This window comes from Sciurus vulgaris (genome assembly GCF_902686455.1).
Source record: "Sciurus vulgaris genome assembly, chromosome: 1".
In the NCBI taxonomy this organism is placed as follows: Eukaryota; Metazoa; Chordata; class Mammalia; order Rodentia; family Sciuridae; genus Sciurus; species Sciurus vulgaris.
The window spans coordinates 4,273,668-4,287,942 of NC_136461.1; the positions used below are offsets into that span (position 1 = coordinate 4,273,668).

At 47.6% G+C, this 14,275-nt stretch overlaps 1 protein-coding gene across 1 annotated transcript in view; it reads right to left on the minus strand.

Moving 5' to 3' along the window:
- Positions 1-14,275, minus strand: part of DNAJC11 (DnaJ heat shock protein family (Hsp40) member C11) — a 57,231-nt gene that overhangs the window by 5,473 nt on the left and 37,483 nt on the right. The window contains exons 5-10 of the mRNA XM_079129242.1: positions 10,867-10,995; positions 9,796-9,918; positions 8,820-8,893; positions 6,097-6,286; positions 4,969-5,054; positions 4,552-4,668 (exon numbers count right to left, since the gene is read on the minus strand). Coding sequence (XP_078985368.1) covers positions 4,552-4,668; positions 4,969-5,054; positions 6,097-6,286; positions 8,820-8,893; positions 9,796-9,918; positions 10,867-10,995 — 719 coding nt within the window. The remainder of the gene's footprint in view (positions 1-4,551; positions 4,669-4,968; positions 5,055-6,096; positions 6,287-8,819; positions 8,894-9,795; positions 9,919-10,866; positions 10,996-14,275) is intronic.

Consider the following 14,275-nt stretch of genomic DNA (forward strand, 5'->3'; position numbering starts at 1 on the left):
GAACTCAGCCATGTTAAAGAACAAAGGTAGACGGTTCCATCCATCCATCCATCCATCCATCCATCCATCCATCCATCCATCCAGGTAGAGAGTTCTGCTCTAGCCCAATATGGCATTGAATTCCTGGGCTTAGGCGACCCTCTTGCCTCAGCACCACCAGGTGTCACTGTACGGGGCCTGAGGTTAACATTTCTTTGTTTTTGTTTTATTTTAAAACAAAGCTTTGTTGAACATGGTGGCTCATGCCTGTAAAGTCAGTGACTTGGGAGACTGAGGCAGAAGGATTGCAAGTTCAAAGCCAGTCTCTGCACCTTAACAAGGCCTTAAGCAACTTTAGTGAGACTCTGTCTCAAAATAAAAAATTAATAAAAAGGGCTGGGGATGTGGCTCAGTGGTTAAGTGCCCAAGTGCCCCTGGGTTCAATCCCTGGTACAAAAACAAAAAACAAAAAACAAACAAAAAAAACACAGAATTGGAGATATTAATATTCCTCTCAGCAAGTAACAGGCAGCCCCCACCCTCGCCAGATCAGTAAAGCCAAAAAAATTCTCAACACTAGGTCTGGGGTTGTGGCTCAATGATAGAGCACTCCCGTAGTACGAGTGAGGCACTGGGTTTGATCTTCAGCATGTCATTAAAAAAAAAAAAGAAAGAAAAACAAAAAACTCAACACTGCTGTCAATCATGTTGATCTAACTGGCATTTCTGAAACACTATATGTAACAACTGTAGAACACTAGTTTATTTTAGCTGCACTGTGGTATATTCAACAGGATTAATCATAATGTTTGGCCATAAAACAACTCTGAATATATTTTAAGACTGAGCTGGGCACAGCTGTCAACCAGCAACTTGGTAAGGCTGAGGCAGGAGGATCCCAACCTCAAAGTTGGTCTTGGCAATTTAGTGAGGCCCTGTCTCTATGTAAAATATTAAAAAAGGGGTTCAATCCCCAGGACCCAAAAAACAAAACAACACAAAAAAGGGTTGGGGATGTGGCTCTCAATGGGAAAGTTACCCTGGGTTCAATCACCAGTACCTCCCACCCCCCCAACATTTATTTTAACATATTTGAAGACTAAAATCATATGATCTAATCCCAGCAACTCAAGTTTGAGGCCAGCCTGGGTAATTCAGTGATTTTCTATCAAGTGCAAGGTTCAATTGCTAATACTGGGAAAAAAAAAACAAACAAAAAAACAAAACAAAAAACAACAACAACAACAAAATAGAATATTATCCTTGGCCTACACCCAAAGGACTTAAAATCAGCACACTACAGAGATACAGCCACATCAATGTTCATTGCTGCTCAATTCACAATAGCCAGATTGTGGAACCAACCTAGATAAAGAAACTGTGATATATATATATATATATATATATATATATATATATATATACACACACACACACAATGGAATATTACTCAGCCATAAAGAATGATAAAATTATGGCATTTGCAGGCAAATGGATGAAATTGGAGAATATCATGCTAAGTGAGATAAGCCAATCTCAAAAAACCAAAGGATGAATGATATCGCTAATAAGTGGATGATGACACATAATGGGGGGGAGGGAGGAGTTAGGGTTAGAGTTAGGGTTAGGGAGGGGGGCAAGAATGGAGGAAGGAAGGACTGTATAGAGGGAAAAGAGGGGTGGGAGGGGTGGGGGGAAGGGAAAAAATAACAGAATGAATCAAACAACATTACCCTATGTAAATTCATGATTACGCAAATGGTATGCCTTTATGCCATGTACAAACAGAGAAACAACATGTATCCCATTTGTTTACAATAAAAAAACAAACAAACAAACAAACAAAAAAAACCAGAATATTAGAGCAGGGGCTGTAGCTTACTGCTAGAGTACTTGCATGTGCAAGGTCTTGGGTCAATCCCGAGTAATGTAAATAACAACAACAACAAAAGACGACAATGAAAAATTCCACAATATGATCTCTGACCAAAATGAAGTTAAATTAGAAATCAATAATCATTAGATAGTTAAGAAAGGTCTCAAATGGGTAACTTAAAGGTCCTTTATTTTTGTACTGGGGATTGAACCCAGAGTATTTAACCATTGAGCTCCATCCCCAGCCCTTTTCACTTTAAGACAAGGTCTCACTAAGTTGCCCTGGCTGGCCTTAAACTTGTGAACCTCATGCCTCAGCTTCCAAATCGCTAGGATTACAGGCATGTGCCACCATGCCTGGCTGAGGTTCGATTTTAGAAAAGCTACAAAAAGAACAAACTGAAACCAAAATAAGCATAAGGAAGGAAAGAATAAAGATGAGAAGCCAAATCAACAAACGAGTAAGGAAGAGAGAAGATGAACAAGATTCTTCTCAAAGATCAGTTTCTGCCAGACCAAGAGAAAGGTGGGAGGACACACATTAGGAAACACGTGCAGGTGACCAAGAGCAGAAGACGGGCTGCTGGCGCACTTCACACCGTCAGATTTGGCACCTGGATGAAACGGATGCACTCCTTGAGACACACAGAGCAACAAAGTTGACACAGATGAGATCAAATTTAAAATGTCCTATATTCATAAAAGAAACTGAACTAACTACCAAGAACCTTCCTACATAGAAAATTCAGACTGGGATGATCTTATTGGTGAATTTTAACAAAAAGAAGGAAGAAGTAACACCAATCATGCAGATTCTCTGAGAAAGCAGAGGAGGAAGGAATATTTCCAACTTACTTTGTGAAGCTGGCACAGCTCATCTAAACCCTGACCAGTACGTAATGACAACGGAAAATCACAGCTGAGCACCCTGACAAGCACAAGCACGCCGCAGCTCCAGTAAGATGCAGCAAGTCACAGCGAGCAACGTATAAAGTGACATCAGGACCACAGGGACGCCCTAGGGAGGTGGTGACGTTGTTTAGAACTAAGACATTCCTGTGATTCCTCCAATAACTGCAACATATCTGCTTTGGTTTAAAATATGGTGCCTTCTGATAAAACTTTGGTTCATACAGGTGAGGCATCCCTATCCTGAAAATCTGAAATGTTCCAAGATCCAAAACTTTTTGAGGCCACAAGTGGAAAATTCCACACTGGTCTCACGTGTAAAAACAGTGTCTGCAATTACCGTACATGAGTCGGATGCATAGGAAACGTACATGAGTACCGTGTTCAGACTTGGACCCCGCTCCTTCTCATTAGGTCCATGCAAACATTCCAAAGTCTGAAAAAAACCCTAAACATTTCAGATAAGGGATATTAACCTGTATAGCAATTCAGTTGGAATGGAAAAACTCAGTGGAAATGTAAATATTTTTTTCCAAAAATAAAGGGTTACATTCTTGGGATGAGAACTCAAATTAGATATCACATGTCATTTAGCTTCTGCACAGGAGTACTGTTGAAACAGACTGAATTACAGGGCACTCTGTAGGGCTTTTGTAAAATATGTGGTCCTGGGTATTGAACCCTGGGGCACTTCACCACTGAGCCATATTCCTAGTCCTTTTTATTTTTTATTTTGAGACAGGGTCTTGCTAGGTTGCTGAGGCTGGCCTCAAACTTGTGATCCTCCTGCCTCAGCCTTCTGAGTTGCTGGGATGAGCCCAGCTCCTCCCATATACTTTAAATCATCTCTTAATTACTTATGATATCTAACACAAAGTAAATGCTATGTAAACAGTATATTATAATATACTGTTTAGGGAGTAATGACAAGACATAAGTCTGTTCATGTTCAGTGCAGTGCAGCTTTTTTCTCCCAAATATTTTCCACCCAAGGTTGCTTGAATTGACAGAACTGGAACTCCTGGCTACAGAGGTCTGACTCTAAGTATGAACTAGAGATTTAGGAAGTGGTCCACGCCTGGGCTCTTGAGGTGTGAGTCCTTGGTACATGAAGCTATGAGGCCAGATTACTTGAGAGTGTACCCAGAGAGAGAGAGGACTATCTCCAGGTAGAAGTTTGGAAGAAAGGAAGAGTGAGCTGGTCAGAAAAAAACAGAGAAAAAATGTCATATCCTAGGACCCCAGGGCAGGGAGGCTATAAGGGAGCATGGAGCAGCCATAAGGTAGCAGCTGGAGAGACCAAGCAAGACGAGAAGAGTTGTCCTCTGGTCTGCGGTAGGACACAGGGTCCCCCACTGCTGGCTGCTTTTGGAATGGGCTGGGAACAGTGCTAGACAGGTTAGAAAGAAAGCAAGCAAACTCAGAGAACACTTCTGAAAATGAAGGACAGGGGCTGGCATGGGGAAAAAGAGCGTGTGCACCCATGGAGCATGGAGGGAGAGGATAAGCTGACCTGCAGGGCTTGGGCGGTGCCACTGCAGGCAGGAGCTGCAGGCTGCCTGGCCGTCAGCCAGCACCATCAGAGAAGGGGAGGCAGAGACTCAGACCACCCTAAGTCCCTGCTAGACTTCCGCACTCCTTGACCTCTACTGATGCACCAAGACAGAAGCGACCACACCCTTAAGAAAACACTACAAGGCAAAGGCCACCTCGCACTTGACTCGGGTGAGCCAGGCTGAGTGAAGCTGCCAAGTGTTCCCTGGCCAGAAAGAGCCGAGTTCAACTTACTTGACTTTAAGAGAAACGCCTTGTGGGACTCCGACACTGACAGCCGCACCCAAGACGCTGTGCCTGGAGATCTTCCTCTCGGCTCCGTACTCTACCACAGTCCCGAAGAAGCCTGCCCTGCGGGATGCAGAGTGCGGCTGTCAGTGCCAGGGTCCCTCAGCCCACCACCCGTGGGTAGCTACCACTTGAGAACAGAGACTCGGTCCCCATCCTGCCCCGCCAATATCCCAGGAGCAGATTCCTGGCTGATGCTCGAGTTGCTAATGGAACAGCAAATCCCTCACCGCGATGCAAGCAGAGGCGCTCACGGAGCATCATGTACAAAAGAGGTCACAGGAACAGGCATCCCACGCTCCTGGCTCCACTGAGACCCTCCACAGAGCCTGAGGCATCCCCCGTAGTCAGGCTGGGACTTACTTGAGGGACCCTTTCACGCGTGTCTGGTCATCATCTTGGAACTTGTGCTGATAGCTGATCAGTGCAAAGGAGTGGGGGATCCCCAGCTGAGGAGACAGGGTAAAAGGACTCAGGGCTGGCTCTCACTGCTTTGTGCAAAGATGGCGCCTATTCCTGTGCCAGCTGCTGGGTGTCCACTTGGTCGTTATGCAGTCAAGCACGGCGTGTGAAAATTTACCAACGGCCAGTACGGCCAGCAGCCTTGTAATGATGGGTACAGTCTCAGAAGCATGCTGCCAGGTGACTGTTGTTCTGTGGACGTTACTAGTGTACTCAGGGCTGATAGTTAAGACATCACTGAGAGAGACTTTCTTACAAGCCACTGATGGATATGTGTTCCATCGCTGACAGAAACTTCATGGAACACAGGACTATAGAAGCTGGGAGACAGGGCTCGGGCGTAGCTCAGCAAAGCCCTGGCCTAACACATTGGCCTTGGGTTCCAACCCAACATTCACAAAACCAAACCAAACCAGGAGATTTCACATAAAAATTAGTTTTCTCAGGGCCTGGGGATATGTTTTAGTGGCATGGTGTTTGTCTGGCATGCATGAGACACTGGGTTCGATCCCCAGTACCGCGGGGGAAAAAAAAAAATCCAATCAATCAATCAATCAATCAAATTTTCTGGCTTCTTCTGGGGAAAAAAAGAACAAAACAAAACAAAACACCCCCTTGCCTCCCATTTCTGGCAACTCCAAGCCAATGTTGCTAGGTGGCAGCCAAGAGGTATGAGCTGCCCAGGGGATTCTTCCCCAGAGCCTCTGAGCACACTGTTCTGCCTGGGGCTCCACTGTCACCCAGGGATCCTGCCCTGAGGCTCTGGGCTTCTCCTGAGGAGGATGTCAAAATGTCAGTTTGCTTTAGGATGATGTGAACAGGGCCACCTGGGCACCTAAGAACAACAGTCCTTACACACTGGAAGTTCTGAAAGATGGCGCCTGAGTGTCTGCAGAACTGCCTGCAGGCCCCCTGGTGCTGAGATGTGAGCAGGGTGACCAGGGTGCAGGACTGAGGGGCACAGTGCACACACAGGAGGGGTAGTCCTCCAGAGCCCTGTCCTCAAGAGACTACAGTTCTTTGGCTAACCTGCAGGGCCACAGTGAAGTGGCTGGTCTTAGTGTCCCGGACGATGCTTGTGTTCATGGCTGACTGGATACCCCATCGCCACTGCAGGTAGCCCACTGTGTTCTTGTCCAGGTTTCGAGCTAGGACAGTGGTAAGGCCAGGCCGGATTCCACGGGATGAAAACTGCAGAGCACAGTTTGTCGTCACAAAGCTGGGGAGACACAGAAAGGGTCCGGATGACACCTGCTCTCAGCTGTTCTGTCGCTTCCCAAGACCTCATTCACAATCACTCCATGAATCCCTGGACCCACTCCCAGCAAGGAAAGGCATGGAGCACAGGACAAGGGAGGGAGGCATGGTGGAACATTCTGGGACCCTCCCTGGCAACCTGCACTACCCAGTCCCTCTAACTTCAGACTGCTGTGTTCCTACATTAAGGGATGGCAGTCCTGCTCCACGTCAGCCACCTGGGAAGCTCTCAAAAGCAGCCCAGGGCAATGGTTCCCCAATGCTGCTGCACACTGTTGCCCGGCTGCTCTCAAGTCACTGGGGCTGGCTCCTGTGCCAGGCACCCAGACTCAGCAGAGGCCTGGAGTGTGAGCAGCCTCTCATGCTCTGGATGTGCAGCAGGGTGTGGGCCGGGAGCACACTTCCACCAGTTAATTCAGAATCTTCCTGAGGCCCAGGCACCAGTACATTTTCTAAAACTACCCAGGTAATCCTGGTGTGCTTCTGCCATGTGAACTCCTGACTAAAGCTACTGGAAAAGCCATCATGTGTGAACAGCTCTGAGGTTTGCTTCCAAGGGGGTGCAGCCCCATCTTCTGGTTAAAAAAGGGTATTTCACTTGTTCTCGGGACTCAGCACTTGGCTGCAGAGCTTGGATGTGGCAGGCCACGTTTAGGAAGCAGCCCAGCACTCTCTTGCTCGCCTGTCTTCAGCCCCAGAGGCGAAGCTTTTGCCACTTACTCACTGCTGACTGCTTCCTTTGGCCAAATGAACCAAGAGCCCACTCCTCACCCTCACAGGTCCCAATCCAACCCTCCTGTCATCTGTCTCATTTTCAAGCCCTGCTGAAGAAGGGCCATACTTTTCTGCTTTAGCTGTACTGGGTTATGTGAGCAAGGAGAGAGAAGAGAGAGATCACAGGTGCCCTCCACCACTTCACACAAGCAACCTCTGACTGTGGCATGGATGTGTAAGCACCTTAAGGCACGGAACAGGAAGCTGGGGTAGTGGATGTGACTAGTCTGTCCCTGTACATTAGTAAACTGGCATCCCTGTTTATAAGCCATCCCCACTGATGATAAATATATCAGTCGCCCTTTTTTATAAATTGAGAGTCTCAGTTTGATAAACTCTGGTGCCACAACACATTCTATTTCCAGATCTGTAACACTGATGACCAGCCAGACCCCTGGTGGAACCACTGAGTGGACAGACATTTGGAGGCCTAACCAGAATGAAATGGTAAAAAAAATATTCCTCAGTGATGTCTGCTCAGTCTGTCTGAAGACTCACCTAGGGAGGCCTTGAAATAACTAGATTCCTATTTCCCTCCCCCAGAGGACTGAATTCAGTTTTTCACCAGCATCTGAGATGACAATTCTAAACAGACAAGGTTAGGCCAACACTGTATGCATATACAGAAAATCGCCCTAAATCCTGGCTAATGGTTTCAGCCCCCTTTCAGGTCCCATTTGCAGACCTGTGAACCCAGCTTCAGAGCAGAGGCCTGCAGGCCGTGTTCTCAGCAGGCCTGCTGGGACTCGGTCCATCTTCTTTTTTTTGTGGCTCTGGGGACTGAACCTGGGCAACCTAAGTGGCCCAGGCTGGTCTTGAACTTTGACCCTCCTGTCTCTACGTCCCAAGTCACAGGGATGGCAGGCATGGCCACTGAACCTGGCTGTGGCAACTCCATCTTTGTGTTCTCTGCTTGTCCCACATGCCACGTGCTCCCAGGGGGCTCTTGCACCCAAGTTCTCTCACTACGCTTCTGACTCTGAGTGCCAGCCTGACTCACCAACTCACCCTGCTCCCTATCCACAATTCACTGACCCGGCCTGCAGGATCTGTGAACCTGGTAGGCCTGAAGACACACTCCACTAGAAATGGAACAGCTTTCTCAATAACACCTGCTTTGCCCCAGGACACCTTTGGCTCTACTTTCCCCAGAGGTAAGAGGTGTGATTTACTCTCCACTCAATTCTCTGATCTGACTTACAGAGACACCTTTGCCTCACATGGGGAAGGAGGACACTGTGTTGTTCTAGAAGGGACAGTGGTACACAGTCCTATGAGTGGGACACTGCTGCAGTCACAGAGATGAAGGAAACGGGCTGGGCAGAGCTCTGGCATATGTGAGTCCTACTGATCACCAGGCAGTCCAATATTTTCTGAGGGAAATGACCCACATGTCTGTAAGCACCTCAGACTGCTGACCAACACCCTGCAAAGGTATTTTTCATTGTCCTGTGGTTCTCAGAGGACCATGAGGCCAAAGGTGGGGAAGACTTCTCAGTGCAGAGGGAAGGCCTGGCTGGGGCTGGGACCAGAGTCAGCCTCCCACCCTCAACCCAGTGCCCGTTCTAGTCTGTATGCTGCCAGACTGCAGGCTGGTACCAGGCCTTACTCCACAGTGCTCAGTAACCTTGTAGGACAGACAAAAGCACTCCAAATGTCCTTGACCACGAGAACCCACAGACAGACCACCAAAGAGTAGTTATCTCATCTCTTATATTTACCATCTTGGTGTGAGATTACGGAACAGCTTGAGACCAAATAAAGGCCCCTGGAGGTCTCCAGCTCCAAATTCCAACTGTTCAAAACAGAAAGAAAGAATTAACGGAACTTCAGTCTCAGAGCAGCAACCAGGTCCCAGGTGTGTCCTGCTCAGAACTCCTTCGCTTGCTTCAGTGTTCTCGCCAGGGCTCTACATGGAGTGGGTGCAGGTTCATGCTGCTCTACCCTCACCTCTGCCCACTGGAGCTGACAGGTGTCCAGATCCACAGAAGGCCCAGGATGCAGCAGGGGGTTCCTCCAAGGAAACACTGCTGGCCTTGGGCCCACCTCCTGCTCAGTCGGAAGGTGAGAGCAGTTTGCCCTCTTTACCCACTGACACCTGCTTTGGTAAGGTGTGTCACCACCGCCACCCCATGCTGCCAACTCCTTTGCTCTGAAGTTCGTACAGGACTAGATATGGGCCCCAGGGTTCTGGTTACAGTCCACCCACAGTTTCATGCAGGGCCTTGGAAGTCACGGCCAGCTGTGGCTGCCTCAAGTACTAGCATAGGTGACCCTCAAGGCAACTCTTCAGTGTTAATTTGCTGCAGCTCAGGACTTGGCAGAGCTGGCTATTACATGATCACCAAACAGTGGCCCAGGCCCCAAGACAGGCATGGCCTCCTGTCCTTGCAGGAAATAGGGTCAGTCCATAGGACTGCTAGAAGGAAAGATGCTGAACTTCTAGAGGCTGGATTTCTGGAGCTGGCACCTGAAGGTCACCTTATCCTAACTTTAAACTGCTTGGCAGATTGGAAGAACTCCTCAGATGTGACATTCTTCCTTTGGGGCCAACGTCTAAAGAAGTTTGATATCCAGTACCTGGCTTCACAATGATGTGGCCACCCCCTGCCACTGTGAGGGTTAACGTTTAGAGGGTGCATATTCAAAAATAAGGTTTGGCATGGACAACACAATCCAGCCCGGCGGCAGACCTACCTCTCCCCAGCCCTTCGCAGAGGTGACACGGCGGAGCGCGAAGTTAATGGAACCCCCACCATTGCCATTCTGGGTTGAGAGGCTTCCAGAGAGGATGGCTGTGTCTGTAGCTGTCAAAGGTGCCTAGAAAAAGACACTGGCTATAACAAGTGAACCAAAGCAACAGGAAGTGCAGTGCCAGCAGCCCAAGGACCCCACCGTAAGCACACAGCCCAGGGCACAGAGACTGCAGGTCAGACGCACAGGGCTATGCGATCACCTCAACCGCTTTGCTGTTATTTGAACTGCACATGGCCATGAAGATGATATGTTTTGCAAAAGCTTTAGTGGGGAAACTTTTAAAGACCACAGAAACACAGGGCTAAATACTGGGTTCTTAGTGTGCCAGTGCGTGCAAGTGCACAGTGACTCTACCTTGGACCTTCCGCTGGGGGCTATCTGGGTCTCTCCAGTACCTATATGCCATCAGGGTTCTAGAAGGGACTGAAAACCTTCCCATAGCTCACGTGGGAAGGCACAAAGCTCTCGGCGAGGGCAAGTTTCTCTGTGTCAACTACGTGTTGTAGGCTGATGAACTTGAGAATAAATGAAGAGGTAAGGAGGCAGAGACCTGCTGTAGTCCTCGGTGGAAAGGCCTAGCTTTGCAGCATCCCAAAGTGGGTAAAAGTGACATTTCAGTGACCCCAGGGAACAGGTTGCAGAGATGCTATAGCTTTTCAGCGCATAATGACATGTAAGGAAACCAGTTCTTAAAATTATCTACGGAGGTCTGCCTTCTTTCCTAAAATCAAGGCACTGGGCTTCTAGGTCTCCCAGACCATTAACAGTTCTGAACTGGTGAGACCTAAGATCCTGTAGCCTGAAGGCCCCATGCTGGCACTCATGCTGGCTCATGTGTGGATAGAGCAATAACAGACAAGGCTGTGACTGGCGTTGGCTGTCTTTTAAAGTGACTAATTGTTATAAACAAAGATGAGAAAAACCTGCGCAGACTCTCATTCCAGCAGCTTGGTGCTGTGCCTCATTAACCCAGGCCTGCGCGGTACTGGGAGAGGTGTTCGTGTGCTTTACCTCGATGGACTGGGATATGTGCATTTTATTAATTTCAATCTGTGGAAAGCCACTTCCAGATACATCTTCATACTCCTCGTCATAGCGATCAAAAAGGTCAGTGGCATCTACTCCAACGCTGATGGTTCCCTGGGGCAGAAAAACAAGCAGTCAGCAAGAAGGGGTGGTATCTGTGGAATGAAGGACAATGTACCATTCAAGCATGAGCTCAGTTTCATTGAACTGGGGATCTGACTTCACAGTCCCTGGGGCTTGGGCATGACACTCCACCATGTGGTCACGCAAGTGTGAATGTCACCGTTTAAACCACACAGCTGCAGGGTACCGGGGACTTACAGAGCTAGGAAGTAGTGTTCTGACCAGGAGAACCAGTATGCAGAGCAACCACATGCCAAAGACAAGTGTTAGTGCAAGGAAAGAGAGGTCAGCTGGGCGCAGAGGCGCATGCCTGTAGTCCCTGCCACTCAGGGGGCTGAGGCAGGAGGATCACAAGTTCAAGGCCAACATCAGCAACTTAGTGAGCCCCTGTCCCAAAATAAAAAAATTAAAAAGGGATGGGGATTACACTCAGTGGTAAAGCCCCTGGGTTCAAACCCCGGTACCAAAACCAAAACCAAAACCAAAACCAAACTAGACAGAAAGAAAACTTTTTGAGTGTGGCCTGACCTGATCTTCAGAAACCAAACAGGATCCCTGGATACTTGAGACCACCTAGAAATTAGCTACTTGGATCAACCAATTTTTTCTAAACACTCTTACACCATGAACTACCTTAAAAACTCTTTTCTGTTTCATTTTGGTACTGGAGTGCTCTACTCCTGCTCTACTACTGAGGTACGTCTCCATTCCTTTTATTTTTTATTTTGAGACAGAGTCTCATTAAGTTACTGGAGCTGGTCTCAAACTTGTGATCCTTCTGCCTCAGTCTCCTGAGTAGCTAGGATTACAAGTATGTGCCACTGTGCCCAGTCTAAAACTCTTTAAAACATAAAAATGACTTCTAAGATAAAGAAGCTCAGATAAAATAAACTATGAACAAATGGGAGATTTGAAAATTGTTCTGCCTCTTAAAGTAATCTGGGCATTAAATTATGAAAAACATAAGACCAGTGGGCTGGGGAGGTAGCTCAGTCGATAGAGTGCTTGCCTTGCAAGCACAAGGCCCTGGGGTTCCATCCCCAGCACTGCAAAAACAAAAACAAAAAAAACAAAAACAAAAAAACAAACAAAAAACATAAGACCACATTCTCTCAAGAAATACAAACCCACAGTGCACACCTGTTATCCCAGCAATTCAGAAGGTTAAGGCAAGAGGATCACAAGTTCAAGGTTAGCCTCAACGACTTAGTGAGGCCGTAAACAACTTAGCAATCCTGTCTCTAAATAAAAAATAAAAATGGCTGGGAATGTGGCTCAATGGCGAAGTGTCTCTGGGTTCAATTCCCAGGACCAAAAAACAAAAACAAAAAACCTAAAATTTTGCTGATAAAAATGTTCATCACTCAGAAAAATCAATGATTATTTTCTTTCAGAGTCCTAAGACTTTTCAAACAGGTATGTATCTCAACCCAATGTATAGAAACATGACCACACACATTTTTATTAAATTCTCTACAGCCCATTTTTAAAAACAACTTTACTAAAGTTTAATTTATGTCTAAAGTAAGCTGCATAATGTGAAGTGCACACAGAATGAGTTCTGACATATGAGTACACTTGTGACACCACCTCCAAAACACAGCCGGGTGTGGTGGCACACACCTGTGATCCCAGCACCTTGGAAAGAAGAGGCAGGAGGATCACAAGTTTGAGGCCAGCCTTGGCCTAGCAAGGCCTGTCTGAAAAAAAGAAAAAGGAAAAGAAAAAAGGCTGCGGATACAGCTCAGTTGTGCTGCTTACCTATCGATGCAAGGCCCTGGTTTCAATATCTAGTACCATAAAAAAAAAAAAAAAAAAAAAAAAAAAGATAACAAAAAGTCAAGACGCAGGCTGTGGCTGTGGCTCTGTGGTGGAGCGCTTGCCTAGCATGTGCGAGGCACGGGTTCGATTCTCAGCACCACGTATCAATAAATGAATAAAATAAAGGTCTATCAACATCTAAAAAATATTAAAAAAAAAAAAAATCAAGACGTAGAACACTATCACCCCAAAGGTAGCTGGTAATGGTGTTTTAATTTTTAATAGTGAAGAAAGGCATCCCTGAAAGAAGATGTGTGAGCAGATTTCTAGAGGAATGCGGGTCAGCCTCTGGGCAACTGTGCGGGAGCCAGGAGGCTGCTGGGGCGGAGCCCACAGGGAGAGCACATGAAGAGTGCTAGAGTTTGCATATGGAGTGTTTCCCAAGGCTCCTGCGTCAACGTTTGAGCTGGGCATGGTGGCACACAGCATGATTTCAGCTACTTGGGAGTTTGAGGCGTCTGGGCAACACAGCAAGACCCCCTATCTAAAAGAGAAAAAAGAAAACAAAGGTTTAGTACCCAGTTTCATGATACTGGGGGAGGGGGTGGAACCTTTAAGAGGTGGGACCCAGTGGGAAGGTTCCAGATCACTGGGTGTGCCCTTGAAGGGACTGTGGAACCCTGTTCTCCTTGTTCAGGCCAGGAGGTAAGCGGTTTTGCTTTAGTGCGTGCTCCCTCCCATGATACAGTCCTACAACCAATCAATTCTCCACAGCTGTGAGGCAAAGTAAACCCCTCTGTTCACAGGGTGAGTACCAGGCAGGTCTGTTACAGTAACGGAAAACTGGCTACATGAGGAGTTTGGAGGGGGACGTGCAGGTGGTCTCTCAGATGGGGTCTTCCAGGATCACACCAGTTTGACGCTGTTGTTTCTATTGGCCCCACTTTTGTTGTTTTTTCGAAGTGCCATCATCATGGCCATCCTGCCTTAAACCAGGAAGCCAGAGTGGGCTGAACAGACTGCCTTCCCTCTGTCCTCGCACCGCCTGCTGGCACGTGAGAGGCAAGGCCCTGGGAGGTGGTCAGAGGCCCCGCCATGCCTCCCCAGCTCTTGCGGAGGTGCTGGGATTGAACCTGGGGCCTTGCACATGCAAGGCAAGTGCTCTACCACTGAGTTACATTCTCAGGCCCCCTTTTTAATTATGACTTTTGAAACAGAGTCTTGCTGGCATGGAACTTGTGATTCTCCTGCCTCAGCCACCACGCCTGCTTCTCTGCTCATCTCTTTCCAGATGAAAGGGCAGCACATTCCCTTGTAGGACTGGCAGCACAGAGCCCACCGCCACCAGGGGAAGATGCAACGGACTCCTTCCAGGTCAGATGTGGTGTCAGACAGGTGGCCACATTCTGGTCCTGTGGGACGCATGAAGTTGTCAAGGTGCTGGTCAGCAACAGCTGCCAAGAACTCGGTAAGTGTGACAAGATTTGGGGAACAGAGGTGGACTCAGTCT